The following is a 15399-nucleotide window of genomic DNA, read 5'->3' on the forward strand; positions in this document are numbered from 1 at the left end:
TAATTACGTACTATTCGCCATAAAACAGGAAGCACCTTTTGAGGGCCAAGTCATGCACCAATACCCACCAAAAGGGGCACAGACATCAAAAGTCCTAAATTGTGATATATGATATGATTTTATGCACCAATACTCACCAAAAGGGGCACAGACATCAAAAGTCCTAAATTGTGATATATGATATGATTTTTTTGCATTAATGTGTAAAAATGGCTCTTGTGCGCCCCCTAGAAAATTTCAATGAAGCAGCCCCCGCAGACCATTTAACCTCGAGCTACGAAACTTAAGAATCATGTTCAAAAGCCCAAGACCTACAAAAAAGCCTCTTGGAGCCATGCCCTAAACCCAACAGGAAGTGCGCCATTTTAATTTTAATTTTCACATTTTTTGTTATTTTAGTGTCTCTTTGATAAACACAGATTCATCTGATCGACTTCAAATCGGGACACCAGTATTTCCTAAAGTTGGTGATGTTAAATTGCTTGCCGTTTTTGATTTCATCAAACGCTGTTGACATTCTGCTGCTTTCTTCGCCATAAAACAGGAAGTTGTGTTTAAGGAGCTAAAGATGCTTAAAAACTCATGAAACATGGCATACACATCAATAGTCCTATGATGTGTTATTTGATATGATTCTTTTTGCTGTGATAGGCCAAAATGTGCTCTGGAGCAACACCTACTAATTTGCAGCGAAGCAGTCCCGGCAAACTGTTAAACCTATAGCTACAAAACTTAAGAAACTTATGTAAAAGCCCAAGACCTACAAAAAAGCCTTTTGGAGCCATGACCTAAACACAACAGAAAGTCCAACAACATAAACTTTATTTAATCTTTTTAACAAACATTTGCAATTTCTGCTAGAGCCCGACAGATTTTTCAATACACCCATGTTATCACCTGATACAAGCCTTTCACAGAAAAAATGGAGCAAATCAGCCTCGGCTCATATTTTTCCCAAATGCGCTGATGGGAAAAACTCTGTTCACAGACCATATAATACAGGAAATGATGCTGGGGGTTTTTAGAAATAGTTGTCTTCTATAGCTGTCCACTAGACAGAGCTCTTACTCCATTGTTCACCCATTCTTTGACTCTACCACACACAGACACACAGAAAGAGAAAGAGAGAGAGAGAGAGTCAAAGTGCTGTCTTACTTCACTGTTAAACTACTCTAAGCACTCAAGGACATTGTGAGAGTGCGTTGCAGAATAGTGGACGGTGGTGCAGTCAGTCAGAGTGTTTTTTATGATAAGCAACATTGAAATACATACTGATATATTAAAAAACAATGGCCTCATCTTCCTGTAAATGAACAAGATGACCTCAGGTTCCAGGGTGCAGGAGGAGAGCATTACCAGCTGATTTTACTGTATTTAGCAATTCTCAAGACCCTCTTTGCAGCGTTATAATTTAGCAGCAACGACAGACACATTTAGAGCCTTATTTTGATCATCAGGAAATAGGAAAAATATACTGTCATTTTTTCCCATGTTTGTTGCTGTGACTTAGCCCACAACAGCGTTGTAAGTGGCAGATCACAATGCATGCACACACACACACACACACACACACACTAAAGTGACTTAGGTCATCTCCAGCCTTAGCACTACATGAAAGAAGTACTAATTCACTGCTGTGCGCAGTGTTGCACTTTCTCAGAGAGACACGGCCACATCAGTCGGCATCCAGCAAGTAGCCCCGACGTGCACGGAGGTGCGAGGGCCCGTTTATTGCTGCTTATAGCTTTAATAATTAGGGCCGGAGCACCAAGGGTGCGAGGAACCTATTGTAATTGCTCTGCTTTTTATTCTTATTATTTTTCTTCTACCTAATGAATTGCTTTTTTGAGGGCTTTGTCATACTCAAAAACCCATGAATTGTGGCATGCTTATGGGGTCTGGTGAAAATATTTGTATTTTATAGGTGTCGTATATAGGTGTCAAAAAATTAGCTTAGTAGCGCCCCCTAAATGCCAGCCCCGGCAAACCATTTTATGTGGAGGGATGAAAATTTAGAGGTACATAGAGCATGTCAGGATGGACAAAAAAGCCTCTTGGAGCCATACTCTAAACCCAACAGGAAGTCAGCCATTTTGAATTGAAATGTCCTTTTTTGTGATTTCATGGTGATGGAATTTGAAACAATAGTCCTACAGATTTCAACAGATTGACTTCAAAATTTGGCAATCCCACCTTCAGATGTGGGCGACCCTAGTTTTCGACCAGTTTTCATTTTTGTGTAACGGTGTGGAAGTTATGGGGCCAAGAAGTTACGTGTTAGAAGTAGTTTTTAAAAACTATTGTACATAATCCAAAATGCCCCAAACTTCACATGCTTGATAAGAGTCTTGCCCTGAGCACATCTATATGACAATTTCACGCGATAGTGAGAGTGCCACCTATTGACACAGGAAAGACAACGTTTTACACTAAGAGGTCCCGTTCCTAGCAGGTTAACTCAATTGATTTCAAAATTATCTAAAAAAAAAAAATCATTAAGATGTCGGTGATGATGGAAAATTAATATTGTCCTTTTTTGTTGAATGGTGTTCCCCTGACGCCACGGCGAATTTCGATGTTGCGACATGACATCAAAAACTACAGATTTCAACGGATTGACTTCAATATTTGGAAATCCCACCCTCAGATGTGGACAACCATAGATTGCGAGCAGTTTTGGTGTTTGATCAGTGCTGTGGATTTATGGGGCCAAGAAGTTACATGTTTCGCCACCAAAACAGGAAATTGTTTTTAACTCAGTTCTACATGATCAAATCTGCTCCAAATTTCTCATGTTTGAAAGTGAAAGCGCCATCTATTGACACAGGAAAGACAAAGTTATACACTAAGAGGTCCCGTTCATAGCACGTTGACTCGATTGATTTCAAAATTATCTCAAAAAAAGAGATGATAAGATGTTGGTGATGATGGAAGATGAATATTGTCCGTTTTTGTTGAACGCCACCTAGCGGTAACAGGAAATTACTTTTTTTACACTTTAATGTGTCTCCTGTCGCAGATACACCCAAGCCACCTCAAATGCTCTCATAATACTGCAAAGACTTGCATGATGAACAGAAAAAATACTTTTGTGTTTTCATCAAACGCATTGATCTGCAAACGCTCTCAGATGTGTGTCAAAAATCATTAAGATGCTGGTGATGATGGAAAATGAATATTGTCTGTTTTTTGTTGAACGGTGTTCCCGTGACACCACGGCGAATTTCGATGTTGCGACATCAAAAACTGTCATAACTTGACCCCAAATGGTCAGATCTTAACAAAATTTCACACATTTGATGAGAGTCCAGACCTGAACACATCTGCAGCACAATTTTGAGTCACAGTCATAGCACCACCTAGTGGTAACAGAAAGTTAGTTTTTTTTACAACCTCAAATGCTCTCATAATACTGCAAAGACTTTCATGATGAACAGTTAAAATACTTTTGAGTTTTCATCAAAAGCTGTCGCCATAAAAACTGGAAGCACTTTTTAAGGGCCAAGTCATGCACCAATACTCACCAAAAGTGGCACAGATATGAAAAGTCCAAAATTGTGATAACTGATATGATTTTTTTGATTGATGTGCAAAAATGGCTCTTGTGCGCCCCCTAGAAAAATTTCAACGAAGCAGCTCCTGCAGACCGTTTAATGCAGAGCTAAGAAACTTAAGAATCATGTTCAAAAGCCCAAGACCTACAAAAAAGTCTCTTGGAGGCATTTCATTGAATGGCATTTCTGTGATGCCACAGCAAATTTTGATGTAGCGAGATGACATCAAAAACTGTCATAACTTGACCCCAGATGGTCAGATCTGAACAAATTTTCAGACATTTGATGAGAGTCCAGGCCTGAAGACACCTGCAGTGGAATTTTGAATCACAGTCATAGCGCCACCTAGTGGTCACAGGAGGTTACTTTTTTTTACACTTTGATGTTTCCCCGCGAGCAAGTTAACCCCAGCGACCTCATATTCAGTCATATTACTGCAAAGACTTTTATAATACAGTGGAAAAAATACTTTTGTGATTTCATCACACGCTGTTGCCATGGTAATACACTATTCACCATAAAATAGAAAGCATTTTATGAGCGGCAAGGCATGCATGAAAACACACCGAATTTTTTTAGTTCCATCCACATCCTAAAATGTGATATCCGACATGATTTTTTGGAATTGATGTACCAAAATGGCTCTACCAGCCCCTGCAGTACATTTCCTCTAGAGCTACAAAACTTGGGACGCATGTGCAACAGCCAAACAGGAAGTCAGCCATTTTGATTTGCATGTGCAATTTTGGCGTATTTTTGGCCATTTTCAGGGCTTGCAATTTTTCGATCTTCTACAGATTTGATCCGATTGACTTGTTATTATTATACAGACATAACAGAGCAAAATTAGCCCCTGCACATATTTTATTTTACCAATTGCGCTGATAGGAAAACTTTCTTCATATAATGCAGGAAATGATGCTGGGGTGCTCTTGAAATGGTTGCATTCTATAGTTTGTCCAGCAGAATGCGCTCTGACTCCATTGTTGACACATTCTCAGCACTGTAAAAGCAGCAGATTAGAGCAAATACAGCCCTGTTTCACACTTCTGGCAGCTGCAGCTTTGCCTCTACCTCACACACACACACACACACACACACACACACACACACACACACACACAGGGAGGGAGAGAGAGAGAGAGAGATAGAGAGAGAGAGACAAAGTGCTCTCTTGCTTCATTGTTAAACTACTCAGCACTCAAGGACATTGTGACAGAGACCATTGCAGAACAGTAAGCAACACTGAAGTACATACTGTTATGTTAAAAAAAAAACAATGGCCTCATTTTCTTGCAAATGAACAAGATGACTAAATTTTAACAATAGCAACATGTAAAATATTGAAACCACACAAGAACACATCCACACTCGTGTTCTGTGGTTAATGAAAAATGCACTCAGTATTGTTTAATCACAGTGGGTTTATTTCATCACCATACATTACAAAGGCATCGGACACTTATTTCAAATACAATAACTAGTTATGGGTAAAAGAGAGGTTATGGGACTCCGGAGGCAGCAGACAGGTACCGACAGGCCAAGTGGAGTGCGGCAGCGGCGGTTGCCGAGGCGAAAACCCGGGCGTGGGAAGAGTTCAGCGAGGCCATGGAAAACGACTTCCGGGCGGCTTCAAAGAGGTTCTGGACCACCATCCGGTGTCTGAGGAGGGGAAGCGGTGCTCCGTCAACACTGTGTATGGTGGCGACGGGGCACTGCTGACCTCGACTCGGGACGTTGTGGATTGGTGGAAGGAATACTTCGAAGACCTCCTCAATCCCACCGACACGCCTTCCGTTGGGGAAGCAGGGCCTGGGGACTCGGGGGTGGGCTCCTTTATCTCTGGGGCTGAGGTTACCGAGGTGGTCAAAAAGCTCCTTGGTGGCAGGGCCCCGGGGGTGGACGAGGTCCGCCCGGAATTCCTCAAGGCCCTGGATGTTGTGGGGCTGTCATGGCTGACGCGACTCTGCAACATTGCGTGGACATCAGGGGCAGTGCCCTGGACTGGCAGACTGGGATGGTGGTCCCTCTTTTTAAGAAGGGGGGCCAGAGGGTGTGTTCCAACTACAGGGGGATCACACTCCTCAGCCTCCCTGGTAAGGTCTATTCGGGGGTACTAGAAAGGAGGGTCCGCCGGATAGTCGAACCCCGGATTCAGGAGGAGCAATGCGGTTTTTGCCCTGGTCGTGGAACTGTGGACCAGCTCTGGACCCTTGGCAGGGTCCTTGAGGGTGCGTGGGAGTTTGCCCAACCAGTCCACATGTGCTTTGTGGACTTGGAGAAGGCATTCGACCGTGTCCCTCGGGGAGTCCTGTGGGGGGTTCTCCGGGAATATGGGGTTTCGGACTCCCTGATATGGGCTGTCCGTTCCCTGTATAACCGGTGCCAGAGCTTGGTCCGGTTATTGCCGGCAGTAAGTCAAACTCGTTTCCTGTCAGGGTTGGACTCCACCAGGACTGCCCTTTGTCACCGATTCTGTTCATAACTTTTATGGACAGAATTTCTAGGCGCAGCCAGGGTGTTGAGGGGGTCCGGTTTGGTGACCTTAGGATTGGGTCTCTGCTCTTTGCAGATGATGTGGTCCTGTTGGCTTCATCGGGCCGTGACCTTCAGCTCTCACTGGATCGGTTCAGCCGAGTGTGAAGCGGCTGGGATGAGAATCAGCACCTCCAAATCCGAGACCATGGTTCTCAGCCGGAAAAGGGGGTGGTGTGACCCTCTGGATCGGGGACGAAGTCCTGCCCCAAGTGGAAGAGTTTAAGTACCTCGGGGTCTTGTTCACGAGTGAGGGAAGGATGGAACGGGAGATCGACAGGTGGATCGGTGCAGCGTCTGCAGTAATGCGGACTCTGCACCGGTCTGTCGTGGTGAAGAGGGAGCTGAGTCGAAAGGCAAAGCTCTCGATTTACCGGTCGATCTTTGTTCCTACCCTCACCTATGGTCACGAGCTTTGGGTAGTGACCAAAAGAACAAGATCGCGGGTACAAGCGGCCGAAATGAGTTTCCTCCGTAGGGTGGCTGGACTCTCCCTTAGCGATAGGGTGAGAAGCTCGGTCATCCGAGAGGAGCTCGGAGTAGAGCCGCTGCTCCTCCGCGTTGAGAAGAGCCATATGAGGTGGCTCGGGCATCTCATTAGGATGCCTCCAGGACGCCTCCCTGGTGAGGTGTTCAGGGCACGTCCCACCGGTAGGAGGCCCCGGGGAAGACCCAGGACACGCTGGAGAGACTATGTCTCACAGCTGGCCTGGGAACGCCTCGGGGTCCCCCGGGAAGAGCTGGACGAAGTGGCCGGGGAGAGGGAAGTCTGGGTTTCCCTGCTTAGGCTGCTGCCCCCGCGACCCGACCCCGGATAAGTGGAAGAAAATGGATGGATGGATGGATAGTTACTGATGTTACTTTGATCATCTTTGTATGTGAATTAACACATAAGAATCAATGTCTTACCTATATCTAGCATTAAGGTTACTGGTTCCATAACATTTCCCGTCTGGCAAGTTTGTTGCCAACGTAGCATAACTTTAGCTAACTAACCCGGCAGACCTTTATTTTTCAACCTCACATAGACACCCTAAGTTCAAAAGTATTAGTCCCCTAATTTCTAACAGACTTTACTGTTTTGTACTTGTCTGTACTTTTTGCCTTCGATGCATGTCTGTTAGCTGGCTAGTTAGCAAGATAACAAGCTAAGCAAACAAACCAGACAAAAAAATATACCTGCTAGTAAGTGCTAAGATATAAATAAAAATTATACTAGAATTTCACTTACCAAAAAAACTGGAGCACTGGCATCTTGGATGGTCCGTCAGTACAATGAACTGCACAGCAAGCGAAATTATTTGTCCAATATTTGTACCAAAAAAATCTCTGAAGGGCTCCAACCACAGTCTGCGGCTCCAACCAGCCGGCTCGATACCTCACACTTAGCAGAGATCAGGGTGAGTGGCGTGAGGTAAAGCCTTGCTGTCAGCCTATCACTCAAAAGTGGCCACACCCTTGATAATGCAGAACTTGATTGATAATAATGATAATAATAATAGTAATACATTTTATGTCTAGATCACCTTTAAGGGAACTCAAACACACTTGACATAATAAAAAGGAACAAAGAATACAAATAAAATAAGTACAAAATAAAAACATAATAATAATACATAATGCAGCACAAGAATTAAACATTAAAGGCAGTTTTGAATAGGTGGGTTTTGATGAGTGATTTAACCTGAGAAAGGTCTCTACAGCCACGAATGTGTTTGGGGAGGGAATTCAAAAGGATGGGCGCAGCAATTGAAAAGGCTCTGTCGCCCCAGGTTCAGTGCTTGGTCCTGGTTGGTTGAGACAGGAGGTTGGCATCAGAGGAGCGTAGGGTGCAGGAAGGAGTGTGGCGGATAAGCAGATTAGTGAGGTAGGAGGGTTTCTGGTTATAGAGGGCTTTATGAGTGAAGAGAACCTTGAAGTGTATTCATTGTGGGATCGGGAGCCAGTGGAGGGTCTGGAGGATAGGGGTGATATGATCGCAGGAGCGAGTGAGAAAGTGAGCGTCAGAGTTCTGAGAGAATGGTATTGCAGTAACTGTTTCTGGAGGTGATGAAGCATGGATCATGTCTTAATAACATTAAACAAGTGAATTATAAAAAAAAAGTACCCCCTGTACAGTCATGAATGTTTAAATTAGCCATAAAGACCAAAACCATTTTTGTACCAAGTAAACATGTTTATTTCTGCTGTAAAGTTGGGCATTTTAAGATGGGGGTCTATTGGGATTTGGTCTGTTTTGGGAGCCAGCCTCAAGTGGCCAGTCGATGAACTGCAGATTTTCACACTTCCGCATTGGCTTCAGCTCTCAACACTGGATGCTGAGTATTGGGAGGTAGTAAATGAGCTGGGTGTTCTATTAAATGGCTGGGTTACAGAGGAGGAAGTAGATATAATCTTTGTTCCAATGGCTTTTAGGCTGATAGCTGGATGTAATAAGGTCCTCTGACAACTAACGACTCACGTTGTTTAGATTGTGATGACTTGACCTTTTTTTCTGGGTGTAATTTGGGCAACCCCTCGGGATGGCACTGCCCATAGTAAGCACAGCCACTGGTTAGATGCCACTAAATATTACACATTAGCATGAACTGAGCTGTGGTTTTAGGCGGGACACTATCAGCAAGCTCTGGAGTTTGTTTAACCCATCCACCAGCGCCTTGGTGCATTGGCTTCTGATGTTAAAGGCACCCAAGTGAAGGTATTTGACAAGCTTGGAGTGAGCCCAGGTTGGAAAAAATGTATGTTTCTTTACCTGCGACAAATATTTGGGGATGAGCTCTGCTATCACACCATCTGTGGCGGTACTGACCTCTGAAGGCTTGATGACTGCACAGTTTCCTAGGGGGAGACACCAACACCACCACAGTCAGTAAAGACAGCACTAATCAACTTGATAGAACTTGTCATATGTTTCATAGTTGGTTTACTGCTGTTTTCAATCCAAATTTAGATTTGCAGCCCTCTAAATGTAACTTTTTCACAAAGGCCACATTGTTTATGGTGAGGCTTTTAGTGGAGAACTGGAAAATAATTTAAAGGAATCCTTGTTTCATCAAATGTAGCTGGCATTTCAAGTTATGAGTAACAACCATTATTAACTCTCACAGACGAATCTGGAAGTGAACAGTGTTCTCTCCCACTAGTGTCAAGCAAGGTAAAGTGTTTTTCTGTAATGTCACAAAAAGAGACAATTCAAGAGATACACGAGAGTCAGCAGCCAAACAATAATCGTTATCATACAAGAAGCTGCCAGGTTAACATTCCATGACTGTCATGTTTGCTTATCATTTGGAATCTAGGCTTAAGCAGACAGCTTGTGAAAACACTGAAGTCAAGCAGGAAACACTTAAACATTACTGAGGTGAACCTCCCACTGACCTCTATTCATTACATTTCTCTCAAAAAGAAGAACCATACTGCAAACTTTCTGGCACTTCAACTTGAAGCTGGCACCAATAAATATTTTGACATCATGAATGGATCAGATGACAAACTGATGTGAAGGGATGGCCTTTGGTGATGAGACCACAGAGAATTATCACCAACTCTGCAGGTCTCTTCAGCTTTACAGAGCTTTGTTTTGACTTGATGGCCAACAACCCCACTGTTACAGCTTCACTCTTATTGCTCTCATCAACTTTGTTTCTAGCAGCAGCAGCACACAGCTCTTTTATGGCACGCTTCCACTACATGGTACTTTACTCTACTTGCCTTTTTTGATTTTCCATTAGGAAAAAGTATCTGGTACCTGGTACCACCATTGTTTGGTAACTGCTCTCCAAAAAAAGCCTACCGGGTACTATGAGGTACTAAAGGTGACGTGAATCACTGCACACCACTGACTCTTCAGACAAAATCGTCCTTGCATCATCAATGCACAGAATACCATGAATAACACAAACAGCAAAGCTATTGCAGTGGCCAAAAGCCACTATGTAATTCAAACCCTGTGCATATGTGTGTGCACACCGTAGCTTTGACGACCAGCTACACTGAGGCAGTAGTATCTTCTAATGGAAAACGACCCCCAGAAAAGTACCCAATACCAAAGGCTAGTAGAGTAGAGTAGAGTAGAATAGAGCTGGTACCATGCACTGGAAATGAGCCATTAGTCATTCATCCACTGTACACTAACTGCTCCGCAAGACTTGATCATCATCCTATCAAATTTCTGACTCTCTTGTTTTTAAGCTTTGTTTTTGTCCTCATTTTCTCTGTCTCCTGTCTATTGGCAGGAGGTATACAGATAGTAACAAGAAAAACTATCAGCTGATGTTACAATGAACTGAATACAATGTTAACAAGAGGTAAGCTTGCGAGCTGGAAAAACAGAACACTAAGCCAAATGAGGCAACAATGACCCATGGAGATGAGTGACCCTTTTATCATTACACATTGTTCTGTTATCTATTGTGACATAAAAAATGAAGTGGCACAGTTTTAGGTCAGTACACTGTGTATACTGGTGATATACAGTCATGGAAAAAATTATTAGACCACCCTTGTTTTCTTCAATTTCTTGTTAATTTTAATGCCTGGCTCAACTAAAGGTACATTTGTTTGGACAATTATAATGATAACAAAAATAGCTCATGAGAGTTTAATTTAAGAACTAAGAACTATTCATTTTCCATGGTTTTCTTGATAATAACCAAAATTACTTAAATTCTTACATCAATAGCTATGGCATTGTACCGCCAAAAACACTACTTTTAAGCATTCCATGTTTTCTTTTCTGTTTGCTTTAAACACATGATACACACAAGAGTTAATACTTGATTGCATAACCATTGTTTTTGATGACTGCAGCCATGCGTCTTGGCATGCTCTCCACCAGCTTCTGACATTGTTCTGCTGTCACAGCAGCCCATTCCTGTTGGACAAATTCAAACAAATTTTCTTTGTTTTTGGGCTTGTGGTTCTCCATTTTGAGTTTGATGATTTTCCACAGGTTTTCAATTGGATTAAGATCTGGTGATTGAGCAGGCCAAGGCATGGTGCGAATGTTGTGGTTCTCCATCCAGGCTTTAACTGACCTTGCCGTGTGGCAAGGGGCATTGTCTTGTTGGAAAATCCAGTCATTCGAGGCAGGAAAGAGTTTTCCAGCTGATGGAAGAAGACTGTTTTCAAGGGTAGTCCTGTACATGACCTGGTTCATTCGGCCTTCACACAATTGCATTTGCCCTGTTCCACTCAGACTGAAACAACCCCAGATCATGACTGATCCACCCCCATGTTTTACTGTAGGGGCAAGACAGTCTGGGTTGTAAGCTTCTCCAGGCTTCCTCCTAACCAGTAAGTTGGCTGGAGTGGGCATCAATTCAAAATTGGATTCATCACTGAAGAGAACCTTAGCCCAATCATCAACAGTCCAATCCTTGTGGTCTCGAGCAAAGAGTAACCGGGCCTTCCTCTGCCTTTCATTGATGAAGGGCTTCTTGCGTGCTCTGTGTGACTTCAAACCAGCTTAAACAAGTCGGTTTCGAACTGTCCTTGCCGAACAAGTCACATTTCTCGACACTGCCCACTCATTTTTAAGGTCCCTGGAGGTCTGACAACGATTCCTGACACAGGAACGGATGAGTGCACGGTCATCTCGTGGGGTAGAAAGACGTTTCCTGCCACGGCCAGGTAGCAATTTGGTAGTGCCATGTTCAGCTTGGTTTTTTTTGTTGTAATGAACGGCTGTCTTGGAGATCTTCAGTTTTTTCGCTACCTGTCTCTCACTCATGCCAATTTCCAGCAGTGCCAAGATGGCTGCCTTTGTGGCTTCACATAATTCTTTTGTTTTAGGCATTATGTGAGAGCTGACAACTTCTGAGTTGTGCTACGGCTTGAATGTAAGCAGGAAACCACTCTAGGCCTTTGCATGTGCAGTGCTGCTTGTGACATGAAATGGCCTCTTATATACCCTGGGAATCAATTAAGCTTAAGAATGTCAAATAGGACATAAAGTATTATGTGACCAGCTGCATTTTTTGTTGTGTTCATTATATTATACGTTTAGTGGTACCAGATATTAGAATGAACAAGAAATTGAAGAAAACAAGGGTGGTCTAATAATTTTTTCCATGACTGTATGTGTGGAAGATACCTGCAGCGATGGCTGCAACCAAAGGTAAGAGAAGGAGCTGCAGGGGGTAGTTCCACGGTCCAATGATTAACACGACTCCTAATGGCTCCCTCCGTACAAAACAGTCATCGAGCTTTGTGGCCTGAAAATTCAAGGGGATAAGCAATTAGTTATATACACTACGTATGCACGCATTACTTAATGACACTTGAGAAATGGCCTCAGAAGTCAAAATATTACACGCTAGGTAACCCTCCAGGGTTGATAAACCATCCCATGCACAAGGAGTATTTATCAGTTTACATGCACTGCATTATTTCAAAATAAACTTGTAGGCGCAACACTTTTTTAGGATTCAGGCAACAAATGCAAATGGTTATATTTAGAAAAAAAAACTTGCTTGTCCATTTCATGCCCTCCCTATAAAAAACAGACAAACCTATCATAGCAAACCCTCGAGTCTTGAGGCTATATTTTTTAAATTGGGAAATTAGCTTGGTTGTTCTGTTAAGTAACATGCATAATAATCTAAAATCCAAAATGAAAAAGCATTGTGAACAATTCACGATTGTGCATTAAAAAAATTGTGATATGACATTTTTGCCATATCACCCACCCCTAATACAATATATATACACACAAACATACATACATAAACTGTGATATCTGATGCCCCCCTCCAAACTGATAGATTATTGTAAACAATTACTAAAATTCAGTTGAACCCTCCAATATATGCAAAAAACATGTGCAGCAAGCAATTTTAACAAATCACTGGTAACCTACCAGGTTTTTGCTAACGTACTCTGGCTGCATCCAGCTTGTTAAGTTGGCGATGGTGTAGTGCAGCTCATTGATCACTATATCAATTTCAGACATGATGGCCTCAAATTTTGGCTGACATGCAAGGACAAGAAGAAAGAAAGGTTAGTTCTTAATTTATTGTAATGGAAAAACAAACAATATACTTCATAATTTATACATATATTATTTATAATTTCATAACTGGTGGGAAAAAGAATCCTACAGCTTTATGAAATAAGGGGGCTCAATGAAAAAGGGAAGAATAGTGCAGTGGAAAGACTGCTTTGTAAAATGTTTAATTTCACTGTCATGGGGCCAGACAAAACTGCTGTGTCCGGGTCAGGCTGCAAGGCATTCTGGACTTCTGTTTGTGTGTGTGTGTGTGTGTGTGTGTCTGTGTATGACAAAAAGGCACAGTTTTATACCTTTGCAAGGTCTTTGTGCAGGGCATTTAAAATCTGTTCCTCATTATCTTTGATCATGGTCATAAGCTTGGCAAGCTGTGTTTGACGGAACTGCTCTGGTATTGTGATGCCTGATCGAAATGCTGACCGCAGTCTGTCCACAACCTGGCTCTGGGTATCCATCCTTTCACCTGGAACATACACACACAAAATCTCAGCTTTCAGATAAAATAAACTAGTAAAGAGAAAACCACCACATTGCATAAGGTGAAACAGATACCAGAAACAGCAAATACCTCGTTATCCCAATTATCAGGGTTGAATCGTCACTTCAGCAAGTTTCAATTACTGTGTCATTAAAAGAAGTGTTTGTTACAAAGTTAGCTTACACTAGTTGAATAATTAATTATTGTTGCACATGCTAATTGTGCATATCAGACTACTACTAGTACTTTGCCCTCTTCTTCAACCTGTGTTACCCTGAATCATAAATAAAATTGTCCCAATCTTTAATCTTTGTGAAAGTCAGAAAATGCATGCAGAGAGTTTGGACCATTGAGTGAGATATTTCACATGGTGTAGTATTATCCTATGACCACTAGGTGGCACTGGAGACCTCAGAATCTAAGTCATCCTGGTCTACATCATTTGTAGACCAAGGCATGCTAATTCTATGTAAATCAAACAATAATTGTGTTAAAAGGTATATTTCCTGTTGCCAGTAGGTGGTGCATTGAGAATCATGGTTAACTGACATGGTGATGTGTTTAAGGCTGCAACCTGATCAAACTGGTAAAAAAAAATTGGGGCTGATCGGTTAATGCAAACTGAAGTTAGAGCAGCTTCCTGTTTGGTGGCGAATACTCCATTGCCACAGCAACAGCGATCATTAAAAGCGATGATATTCACAAGGAGGCATCATGGAGGTCTTAAGGCAGCTTTTGTTATCAAGTTTGAGCTGAATGTGGTCAACCTGTAAGAGGATGACCTAAAAATATAAATTATGTGACTTCCTGTTTTCAGGAGGTAGCAATGTGCCTATAAGTCAAATGAGCAAAGCATATGTGATAAGGTCGGGACTCTCATCAAACATGGGAAGTCTAGGGCAGATTGGACAGTGTTGACTGAGTAACTACAACTTCCAAGTTGAAAACCTTGCCACACCCACGTGGTATGATGAAAACTCAGAAATTGAAAAGCTTTTGATGTCCCATTTCATGGGTGGTAATACTTGTGAAAACCACTAGGTGGTTAGAGACCACACAAAATGTAATTCATCTTGGTCTACATAATTTGTAGACCAAACCATGTAAATGTCATGTAAATGAAAGTATACTTCTGTAAAGAGACTTTTTGCCTGTTGGTGGCGCTGTGAGTATACTTAATTGACAATTTGTTTGTATTCAGAGCAGCACCTTGATCACACTGGTAAAATTGGGGCCAATCATTTAATGCAAAGTGAAATTACAACAACTTCCTGTTTGGATGTGCATGTTGCCATGGCAACGATGGCCATGAAAAAGCTTTGAAATCACATGGAGGAATAATCTAGCCTTTCTTACCAAGTTTGAACTTAATATGGTCAACCTGTAAGGATGTGTACATCAAAATATAAAAACATGTAACTCCCTGTCTCCAGTAGGTAGCCCTATTGTGATAACTCGATAGAGCCATGCTGGTATGCTCACGCTGGGACTCCTATCAAGCATGAGAAGTTTTGGGCAGATCAGATAATGTTTGGCTGAGTTACAACAAATTCCTGTTTCATGGCGAAACATCAAAGCTGGAAACCAGGCCACGCCCACATGGTGTGAGAAAAAAATCACATATTAAATAACTTTTGAAGTCCCATGATCTTTCATTTCAGTGCAAGTTGGAAAAAGCAGGCAGAGAGTTCAATCTTCAGTTAGATATTTCATGTGGGGTAATACTTCCTGTGGCCACTAGGTGGCGCTAGAGACCACACAATGCGGGTCATCTTGGCATACATCATTTGCAGACCAAACCATGTAAATTTCATGTAAATCAA

The 15399-nt window shown here is 42.3% G+C and overlaps 1 protein-coding gene across 1 annotated transcript in view; it reads right to left on the reverse strand.

Annotated features, from left to right (window-relative positions):
- The window catches only part of aldh3b1 (aldehyde dehydrogenase 3 family, member B1), a 45344-nt gene that overhangs the window by 18524 nt on the left and 11421 nt on the right, over positions 1-15399 (reverse strand). The window contains exons 2-5 of the mRNA XM_042504475.1: positions 13392-13561; positions 12949-13059; positions 12184-12304; positions 8842-8927 (exon numbers count right to left, since the gene is read on the reverse strand). Of these exons, the coding sequence (XP_042360409.1) occupies positions 8842-8927; positions 12184-12304; positions 12949-13059; positions 13392-13553 (480 nt within the window). The 5' untranslated portion in view covers positions 13554-13561. The remainder of the gene's footprint in view (positions 1-8841; positions 8928-12183; positions 12305-12948; positions 13060-13391; positions 13562-15399) is intronic.

This window comes from Plectropomus leopardus, chromosome 17 (assembly GCF_008729295.1).
Source record: "Plectropomus leopardus isolate mb chromosome 17, YSFRI_Pleo_2.0, whole genome shotgun sequence".
Taxonomy (NCBI): Eukaryota; Metazoa; Chordata; class Actinopteri; order Perciformes; family Serranidae; genus Plectropomus; species Plectropomus leopardus.